Source organism: Hydra vulgaris, chromosome 10, assembly GCF_038396675.1.
Source record: "Hydra vulgaris chromosome 10, alternate assembly HydraT2T_AEP".
Lineage (NCBI taxonomy): Eukaryota > Metazoa > Cnidaria > Hydrozoa > Anthoathecata > Hydridae > Hydra > Hydra vulgaris.
The window spans coordinates 19205920-19217469 of NC_088929.1; the positions used below are offsets into that span (position 1 = coordinate 19205920).

At 30.5% G+C, this 11550-nt stretch overlaps 1 protein-coding gene across 1 annotated transcript; it reads left to right on the forward strand.

Moving 5' to 3' along the window:
- The first annotated feature begins 7624 nt into the window (after positions 1–7624).
- LOC136086189 (general transcription factor II-I repeat domain-containing protein 2B-like) lies at positions 7625–8095 on the forward strand. Its single transcript, XM_065808470.1, has one exon. It carries the CDS (start codon positions 7625–7627, stop codon positions 8093–8095), a length of 471 nt encoding a protein of 156 aa, XP_065664542.1.
- The last annotated feature ends 3455 nt before the right edge of the window (positions 8096–11550 follow it).

An 11550-nucleotide genomic window follows, 5' to 3' on the forward strand; every position in this document is an offset into this window, starting at 1 on the left:
ATTGAATGCCGTATTAAACACTTTCTGCCTCATTCTGTCTTGTATATGAAAATTTTGTTCACTTTTGTATATGAAAGTTCTGTATATGAGCTAATTCTTTAGTTAAAATGTCACCTCGAAGTTTTTTCTTATTTTTTTCTAATATGTTTTATTTATTTCCTATATCAAATCAATCAGATGAATCTTTTGATTATTTCGAAATTACTTAATTAACCATTACTTTTTTTAAATAAAAACTTGATTTTCTTAATTTTATCTAATAATTTGTTAATACTTAATTGTATTTTATTTAGTATTTCATATTATATTATTTTTTATATTATATTATTTTGCCAAAATTTCCAATGTTTGGTAATTTCGCACCTTGTAGTAACAAAAACACTTATTTACTTTTTATTCAATTTTCACATTATTTTCTTTTCTTCTCTTTACTTATTCATTTCTAACAAGACTGCAAGCAACCACTATTAAGTTGGTAGTTAATTAAAAACAAAAAGTAGAATTAAAAAGTAAGGAAACGATTGACAGAAGACTTGAAAAATTGAAGGTTGTGTGAATCAAGAAAACATGATGATGTGAGAGCATTGAAGTTCTGGGTAAAAAACTAGATGAGTAAAAGTTTTTAGAGCATTAAAAAACAGATACAGTAAAAGGGTGTAACTTTGTTGAATGATGAGTAATGCGAGAATGAATTTTGGTAGATGGAACCAGAGATGATAGCTCGTTTGAGAAGCAACCACAATAGTATTTGCAGAAAAAAGAGAGATACAACTTTACGCTGATGGAAGAGTGGCTCAAGCTTGACAGATAAAGCAGGTCCGATTATGTTAACAATGTGTTTTTGGACCTTGTCTAGAAGAAAAGGGCATCATTAGAAAAACCAGCCCAAATATGACACCAATTTTTCATATATGGACAAATAAGATATTTGTAGAAGTAGAAAATGGAATTAGGAATTAGATAATGACAAATACGATAAAAAGAAGCAACCTTAGCAGTTACTGACTTTGTAATGAATTTATGGTTTTCATGAGGGTTCAGTAGTGAATGATTGTCCAAGCAGACTTATAGAAGAGGGCTCAGTGAGAGAGTTGTCGTTCATCAATATAGGAATGTCGACAATATTGCAATATTTATTTGAGTTAAAATTCACAAGCAAGTCCTAAGCTGTAACAGAAAAGAAATCAGATTTAAGATCGATAGTCTGTTCTAAGCGATCAAAAAGAGAAAATCTGCAAATCGAGCCACTTAAAATATAAGATTGTCAGAAAAATCATTAATTTAGATAAAAAAATCACAGAACCAAGGACAAAACCTTGAGGCACCCCAGAGGTGTTGGTCTTCGAGAAGGGTTTTAATACTGAGGCTTTTAATACTTAATAATCTCAAAAAGAGATTAGTTCATATGGTGTATCTTGCCAGATACACCTTATGAACTATGGACTTATTACTAAACTATAAAAATCATACTTCAAATATTGTCTGTGTAGCAAACATCCGTTCATCTTTAGTACTTAAGCTTTTTAAAAGTCGTGATCCACATGTTCTGGTAAAAGCCTTTACTACTTACATAAGACCTATTTAAGAATATTGCTCTCCGGTCTAGTCACCACATTGCATTGAATTAGTAAATACAGTCTAAAAAGTCTTAAGACGTTTTGCTAAGAAACTAGGCGTTTTACTAAAAAACCAACTTAAGTAAGTTTACGTACTTTAACATACTTTCAATATTCAATTTAGAACTACACGATTCTTTAATCTAAACTGTTTTAAATTTTGTCTGCTGCTATTAATTTTGCACTCTTGATGTGCTTATTGAACCAGCTATCTATGGTTGTACTAAGTAACCGATGAGCGGAACTCCAATGAACCACTGAAAAATGACAGTATAGGTCCAATTCAAATCCAATAAAATAATGTTTGCTCGGTCTTAGTGTTTTTTCTACAGATGTGTAAATTAAATTCTACCACGTCTGAAAAGAACAACAAATTGGGGTCCGAATGGTTCATTAATAATATTATATGGTAATTATGAATCATTTGGATACGCATGTATGGCATCTTTTCAAGCGTCGGCACGTCAGTACTGCCTATCGTCTCATATAATCAATCCAGTGAACTGTGAGATCACTGTATGACCTATAATGAGTTGACCAACAGTCAGTTGTAGTTGCAACAAAATGTTCTTTCTGTAATTGCTAATTTTCTGATGTATGAAATGGTATCGCTCATATCACAACTGTTTTTTTGACTGATGAGGGTTCGATTTAATGTATTAGATTTTCTCGCAAAGCTGGCTGTTTGCTGAACTATAACTGGTTGGCATTGACAGCATTGATCATGAACTTTTTATTTTCTGCTTGCATTCATTTTTCTTTGATATTATGTGCATTATACAATTCATTCAAATCTATAAACTTCAAGTACTTTAGTACTTTTTTTTGAAAGTAACTCGTTACAAAGTAAAAAAATAAAAAGTAACATAAAAGTTTTAAATATATCTTGTTATACATGCAGATGTGCTGCAAAAAGTAAAAAAGTATTGTATCAAAGTAAATTGACTTCGTTTCACACGAACCATGTATATCAAAATATAGGTTTTTAGGGTCAGGGAATTTATTTCTGACAGAGATATTGAGTTTTCACTACTCTTATTAGTACTCATTTGTTTTTAGCGCCAACTTACATAAATATGGCATCATACATATAAAAATAAGTTTTTTGGGTCTGAAAGTCCATTAATGAAATCAAAATTTCAGTAAAAGAAAAATCAAAGAAAATTTTTTTTTATATAAATAGAAGTTTAACTTCTTCGGAAAAAAGCAATTACTTTTCAGCTGGATCTAAACTAATGAGTCTTCATATTAAATCTAGGTTCTGTTTCTTTATAGAAATTTTAAGCGAAAATAATTCCCCGCAGTTTTTCACTTTATTTTTTGTGCTTCTTCAGAAAGCATAATAAATCGTAAATTTTTTTTGAGTTATCTCCTTATCTCTAGTACTTCAGTTATCTCCTTATTTTTAGTACTTCAGCCAAAACAGAGTAATCCTGCATTTTTATTGATTAATCTTTTATTGCCTGCGTATCTTTTAACATAAATTGAAAAATATAAGGAAATATTCATTTAATTCTAAAAAACATGCTCTGAATAAAAAAAATCTCTTGTTGTTTTATAACTATTGAATGTTTAAGATCCACCATATCAAGTAAATTCAATACCAATCCAATCTTCTCCTTCAATCCACTTTAAACTAATACCTTTTCTCCCTTTGTTTTTACTTTGATTTTCTTTCCCCAAACCTGCTTTTTCGCAGAACCTGTTTTGTTTACGGAGGAAGCACTCCATATGTCTAATCCATCAATGAAAAGCAGATATTCCATACGAAAAGCTAGATTCACTAAGTGTGTTACTTCTTTCATAAATAGCATCCAACTTATTTATTTCCTTTTAAGTTGCCTAACAAATTGAACAACACAAAGTTGATTATTTTACTAGATCCTCTCTTCTTGACTCCATCTCGCAATTTTTAGTAATCATTCAATGTGCATTGTAATAACAGAGCATGTGCTTTATTACTCCTATAAGAACTACCCAACTGTACTGCTCTATCTTCTTTACAAATGAGTTTTTCCTTTAATACTTTTTAACCTTAACGACTATTTGAGTTTAAATGATGTAATATAGTATTAAATATAGTACTTAGAACTATTAAATTTAATTGGTATTTTTAAGTGTGTGTTTATTAATACAACCAATATGATTCAATTATTTAAAAACATTTCATTATTTAAAAGAGCGGATCCATAGGGGAGCGTTGCAGGCAATTACCTCTCCCCTCTTTAGATATTCTGAAATGTTTTATTTTTTAAACTATATATTTAACACCGCACGTTGTTTAAAAACGGAAGTAAATATTTATAACATTTAAATAAAATTGGGTAGTGCAAAGAATTTTAAATTGTGGTTTTGCCTGCTTACAAGTCATTAAACCTGAAATAGCCCCCTTTACTACAGTGGCGGATTAAAACTTTTCGGGGCCCAAGACTACTTTTTTTGGAGGCCTTTCTTGTGTGTCACATCGTAAAAAATAAAAAATAAAAAATAGTTCCTCAAAACTGGGGCCCCTAAAATTGCGGGGCCTCAAAACCCTACACCCCCGCCTCCCTTCCTTAATCGAGCACTGCTTTACTAGATGATCTGGATCTACCAAATTAACAAATTTAAAAATTATCTCCCTTACCACATGGTCTGGATCCGCCCCTGATTATTTAATACTCATTTTATCAGTTAAAACATATATATATATTTTTTCGTTCTTGTTGAGAATTCAATACTAATTACGAAAATAATATAAATTTCATCAGATGTGACTGGCTTAGTGATGTAAACTTTTTTTCCTGATACCATACATTAAACTTACTTTGCTTGCTTTCCTTACTTTGCTTACGTTACCGAACATTATTTTTGTGGATTTTTGTTTTACTATTATTTAGAGTTCGGTTTTTTAGAGTTGCGCAACGAAAGAACCTTATTAAACTCATTCATTCAAAGTAATTAAAAAAGTAAGTCTGCATCTTTAAACTAGTGCATAGTCATCCGTGCGATAAATACTTTTGTTAAGCAAAGGTATACGGTGTTTCCATTTAAATAATCCATTCGACAACAAAATCTATACTGTAACAGCGAAAGTAATAAACAAGTTCTATTTTCATTTCTAATGAGTACTCGAGTTCATCCTTACGGGGCTGAAAAAATAAAACTTAAACAACAAAACGCAGAAACTGCTGCTATTGCTGCGAAGAAGCAGAAAAATCTAAATACATTTTTTGTGGTAGAACTGGCTCATCTCCTCAATTCGGTTAACTGACGCGATTCTGCAACATCTCAATGAACGGTTTTTGATGATGGAACGTGGTTGGAGCCTTCAATGTCTAATTCAGTTTTCTATATGATTTTTTGCAAATGAAAACTATATGAAAAAATGAAAACTATTTTCCCACTAAACTGCAAGTTGCTTTGACAGACTCTGCAAAAAAAAAATTTCGGAGTCTCTCAAAGTTTTTCGAAATCCAAGAAAAAAAAGCATTTTTGCAAAAACACTAAAAGTCCAGTAATTTCCCCTATATGTGCGATAAATATTGTAATAAATCATTAAAATTTTTTAATTAAACGTTAGATTACTCTAAAAATTAAACAGTTTATTAATTTCATGTTAAATAATAATTACATCAGCAATAAAATGATTAATAAAATATATGAGAGTTCTGAAATTGTTCCAGTTTTGAAATTATTTCAAAATTATTACATATTTTAAAAGCATATTATTATTCAAGTTATTGAACGTGTAAAAGCAAATTTTTTGAAAAACATAATGATGAGACGATTAAACAAAATGCTATCGAGGATTGAACACCACCAACACTTCTAGGCTTACTCATGCATTAAACTACAACGATAATCAAAATAAATTAAGTTTGTTTGCTTTGAGAAAGACAAAATAGCAAGTGAATTCACTGGACCTACCTATAGAAGGTTGGTCTTAAATTTGGACTTGACTGACGAATATTATTCTACTTGTACCTGTTCTCCTGACAGAAAAACTATAGAGTTCATTAAAAAAATTATAAGAGATCCAACAGCTCTTCCTGCAATATATGATTTTCTACTGTACGAATTTACTTTGTTACTAGAATTCAGCCTACATATGAATACGCAGTTTGTAATCTCCCCTGTATCAGTCAACCATACTTAAAAGTGTTAGCCCCCTTTTTTTTTGAAATAACCATAAAAAAAAAAGTTGAATATATACAAAATATTTTAAAAAATTATAAGGAATTTTAATTTTAATTTATTTCTTAACTCTCAATTTAAATCTGTTTACATATAAAAGCTCTGATCGTTAAATAAAAGTAATATTAAGTCTGGATGCATTTATAATGACAACTTGGATTTCTCTATTTTAGACATAATTAAGGAACTTACTAATCTAAACCTTTATGATTTTTTTGGATTTGACAGATTGTATTCCTTATTACTTAAGGGGTATACCCCTTAAGTAATAAGGAATTTTAGGTTTAACAGGGGGCATATATGCCCCCTGTTAAACATAAAATGACAACTTGGTGTTGCATGCAATGGAACGATATATTTTATAGTAGATCCTACAAAATTAGTGCAAAATTACGAGAAAAAAAAAATTAAAAAAAATCATTGCAGTCGTCCATAATGGTTGCAATTCAAGAAAAAGTCAATTTTTTTAGCAATTGATAACTTAAGAACTGTTTAATATATCTAAATGAAACTTTGACACAAGACTCTTTAAAGTAAGATCTAGAACTTCAACTAAAAAAATATTATAATTTTGCCTCAATTGTCCATAGTATTTGATCAAAATATTTTAAAATAGGGACAATATAAAATATAAAATATTTCTTGATTTAAAAGACCTAACTCAAATGTTTTTAGTTTAAGTTGCAAGTACAAGTCATAAAAATATACCCTGAAAATTTCAACACTCTACCATTTATAGCTTAGAACAGGGGTGGGGAACCTGCGGCCCCCAGATACTCTTTGTGCGGCCCCGAAATGTAAAATTAAGAACTTAAATTTTTTTTTAATATTTTAGTGAAAATAATGAAATTTAAAAAATTCATTTTATTTTTACATTTTAGTTATAGTAAAGTGTATGAATGCTAATGTTAATTAAGGGAAAAAACTGTTTAACTTGGCAAAGCTGGTACAGTAGTAATTGATTGACAAAAATAACAACAAAACAAAATAAATACATAAAAACACCATTATTTAATTGCTTTTGATAAGTCCACTGATGTGACTGATTCTGCCCAACTTCTGTTTTTTATTCGGGTTATAACTGCAGACTTCAAAAGTTATGAAGAGTTGTTTGCTTTAGCAACACTAAAAGGAAAAAACACGAGGCTGTAATATATATTTGCTGCTTTCAAAGAAAAAATTTGTCAGGCTCAACTTCAGTTAAAAAATCTAGTCAACATTTGTTCTGATGGAGCTCCTTCTATGCGTGGAAAAAATGAAGGGTTCATTGCGTTCCTGAAAAAAGAATTGTCTGATCCAGATTGTCTGATTACATTTCATTGTATTCTCCATCAGCAAAGTCTTTGTGCAAAAGCTGCTACTTTGGATGACACATTAAAAAAAGTTATAGGGATTGTAAATTATATACGGACAAATTCTTCACGCCATCGACAGTTTCGAAACCTTCTGCAATCTGATGAAGAAACATATTCTGTGGATCTTCCTTACTATTCCAAAGTTCGTTGGCTGTCACTAGGGTTAGTACTGCAAAAATTGCTTAAGCTTCGAAAACAAATTGAGGGGTTTTTTTCAAGTCAAAAGGAGATCTTTGAGCTTTTTAATCCAGAATTTTGTAGAGATGCTGCATTCCTCTGCGATCTGATGGCAAAGCATAACATGCTGAATAGTTCATTCCAAGGTAAAACTAAGTCAATCTATGAAATATGGCAACAGATTCAGGCATTCAAGAAAAAACTTGTTTTCCTCAAAGATATTATTTCTAAGTCAAATTTATCAACAGAACATTTCCCAGAGCTCACAAAAATTATTCTTGAACAAAAAATGAGAAAAGGATGAAAAATAATAATATATCAAGATATGAAACAGTCCTGGATTCTTTAATTGCAGAATTTAATGACAGGTTTAAAGACTTTGAAGAACATAATGAAACACTGAAACTAGCTTTTCAGCCTCATCTTATTGAAATTTCAACAACTCCAGAATATTTACAGATTGAATTGATTGAGCTTTCTGAGGACAGTATCCTAAAATCTCTCTTTGACAACAAGAAGGATCCATTGGAAATTTGGAAAACTGCAGTTGAGTATCCAAAACTCCGTCAAATTGCCAGGCGTCTTCTGAGCTGCTTTGGTACAACCTACTGCTGTGAATCTACGTTTTCACACATGACATTTATTAAGTCTTGTTTTAGGTCACAGTGGACGGATGAGCATCTGGAAGATAAACTGAAGCTTAAAACTACGAAGATAGAGCCAAATATTCAAGTTCTGGTTCAAAAGAAACAGAATCAGAAAAGTCATTGATAACTTTTGTGATACATAATACATTAAGAAATATTGTAATACATGCGTTAAGAAATATTGTGATACAAGATGCTTTAAGAAATATTACATTAGTACGAGTACTATACACCAAATTTGCATATTTATTAGTGCGGCCCCCAAACATTTTTTTAAGGGTCATGCGGCCCCCAAGCTCAGAAAGGCTCCCCACCCCTGGTTTATATGATATGATTTGCTAAAGTTCGATTATCGAAAAAAACTCTTATTTTGAGAAAAAGAGCTTTTAGGTTCAAAATTGTGTATAAATCACTACAGCTTTAAATCTGACATAAAAAACACTAATATAAATATTTGTATTTAAAGTAATAACTACACAAAAGCTTCTTTAGAATATTTTTGTCATCAGATGACTTTTTCTTCCAGCAAATTATCTTTCTACGAAGTTTATCTTTTTCAGTATTTTTGTACTGCGCTTGATGTAGTCTGGAATTGTTAATAGTGATGCATCCTTTTATTGTATAATTGCCAGGGATCAAGTTTAGTACCTCCATAATTTGCAAGGATGCTTTGCTACCAATATTAAAACTAGCCACACCATCAAAAACTCCAAACTTTAGCTTTTCAAAACTAACAAAACGAGTCTTAGGGACACGCTCCCAAATCATGGCATTGAAAGACTCATTGGCATCTGTGTCAATCCATGGAGACACATCAATAATAGACTGTCTTCACTTATATCTTTGTAAATAGGTTTTACATGAGCAATTACAGACAAAGGCAATCCAACATCTGGTTTATACATTGTTGTTTTGTTCATTTTATCCCGCTGAAACAAGCACCAGCTATTTTTTACTTTAGGGCAATGATCGTACCACTGGTTTTTTGGTCAATGCTACATGGAACAGGCTAGCAAAAATTGCTTTTTTCATACCTACTAAGTCACCTACATTTTGCCTGATGGCAATACCATTTTAATTTTGCAAACGATCTATCATATTCAATGTTAATTTGCCTTTACCACTAATACCTTTAACCTTTTTGCGAAGTTTGCGAAGTTGGTCACCTACTCTTTTCTGAATGTGGCCAACACAGTGCAGACGCTCAACTTTCAAATCCTCTCCATAAACATTTTCAATTGATTTATAAGATTTGCTGTCTCCATCGCCATAAAATTTTGTGTATTTGAGACCATACTTTGCTATTGATCTCTCAAATATATTCTTAGTACCTTCAGGCTCCATTGCAAGCGCTGAACCACGATAATTATTGATACAGACATGAGTGGCTTTCCAGGAAACATGATCAGCTCCTTTATTTTCTCATAGAACTTACATGATCTGCATGTTTTAGAAACAACTTCAACATCTAATATTTTTTCCAGTATCAACAGATATGGCAGTGATTACACCGTTGAGCGAAGAGTAGCCTCTACGTTGCCATGATCCATCACTTGATAACCCAATTTCCGTACCAACCTGAGACTTTACTTCTATAGCTGCAGCTGTCATTGACTTTTCAGAAACAGTTTCACATGCATGTCAAAAAATTTTGGAAAGTTTATCGTAATTATTTCTTGTCATTGGTTTAGGCATATTCATCATTGTTGTAAATCATTGCAGATTAGAATAGCCTGAACCAATAGCGCGCATTGCATATTTTATGTAAGTTTACATCATATCCATTCTTTCTACACACTGGGGATGTATAAAAAGATAAACTATAACCATATTTACATAATACACTCATTGATGAAGCTAATCCTTTCTTTTTGGCAAAGTTTTCTATCAGCAACAATTTCCCATTTTGAAATTCTGGGCAAGGCAGTTTACTAAAAACTTCAGCTAAAATAGAGACATCAACAAGTCGATATCCTTCAACTATTTCACTTATAGTTTTTGTAAAGTCAATGTCTTCAACTTTTTTCTTTGAAACATTTGATGCAGAGACAGAGCAAGAAGGAGCAGAATTTTCTTGATTAGTAGAGTGAGGAGCTGCACTGGCGTTTTGTTGTTGGTCAGAGAGACACTCAATGATTGTTTCATTTGATATTGTATGCTTGTTCCCATAGAATCTTCTTTTACGAGAATATAAAAGTTTAGTATTTTGCTTTGATATCTTTCCCATAATGATAACTTATTTATAATAGCCTTACAATACTATTAAAATAATCTTAAATCTTCTACAATCGACGAAACAATATGGTATTTTTTTGATAATAAACTCAAGTCTACCATTTTTATAGAGATTTTCAAGCAGTGAAGCAAATGAGGTTGATTGTTATCGTAAAAATTCTTTTATTTAGGACTATATTGGAGTCTATAGAAAGATATTGGTTAGTGATTAATTTTTTTTTATATTTGGTTATTATTATGCGATGAACAAAATTCAATTTTTGAGACAAAATTGCTAATATTTAAGTTTTGAATCATCTAAATTCGGATTCTACGTTAAATTTTGATTTAAAAACAATCTTATTATTTTTGTGAAATAATTTTAAAAAATGTCTTAAATTATTGGGGGCATACCCCTTAAGATATGTGCCAAAAGCTTTGCAATTTTACTTACAAAAATTTTTTATGAATCCTATAATTCTGGAATACTACCAACTATCTGGAAATTAGAGAATATATGTCCGGTCAATAAAAAAAGAGAAGAATTACTTGCTGAAAACTATTGACCTATTTCACTAAAATCTGTTGTCTTTGAAACGTGTCAAGAACAAAACCTTAAAGCACATTAACAAAAACGACATGCTTTCAGCAAACTAACATGGCTTTCTTTATCATAAATCATGTGTACAATGCCGGATTAACCCGGGTTCCTGGGAGCCTAGGCGCCCGGCCCCTAAAAATTAGGGTATCAGTAGGGCCCCTGATTTTTAACGTTTATATTATTTTTTTTCTTATATATGACTTGACATTCTAAATTAGTTTTATTAATTTCTTAGGAAATTAATTTTTATAATTTCTAATCAAATTAATTCCATTAATTTCTCATGTAATTAAAAATAAAAACTCTAAAAACTCTTAAAAAAAAGTTCGAACTTGAACACGTTCGAACTTTATTGGAAAAAAGTTCGAACAATTTTTATCTTTTTTTACTTACTAAGTAAGTAAAAAGTATCTGTAAGTATATAATAGTAATAGTAATAGTATATAGTAAGTTTATAAATAGTATCCGTTTATTTCAGTTTTTTAAGTAAGTTACTTAAAAAAGTGAAATAAACGGATACAAGTTAAATGCTAAACTGCCTAATTATTAATCAAGAAATGCGAATTGAAATTTTGATTTGAATTTTTTATTTTATTTGAGAACAAATAATATCATCTAAATTAATAGTGGTTTTTATTTTTTATCTTTTTATATTTATTGGTAAATATGTATTAAATATTTTATACATTTTTTGATATATTAGTTTTTTACTTCTTTTTTTTTTACCACTAAATAATTATAAAATAAAATTTGCGGTTGTGGCG

Bases quoted from the DNA above. Each gene is read 5' to 3' on its own strand.
- LOC136086189 (XM_065808470.1), top strand. From the start codon at position 7,625: ATGAAAAATAATAATATATCAAGATATGAAACAGTCCTGGATTCTTTA.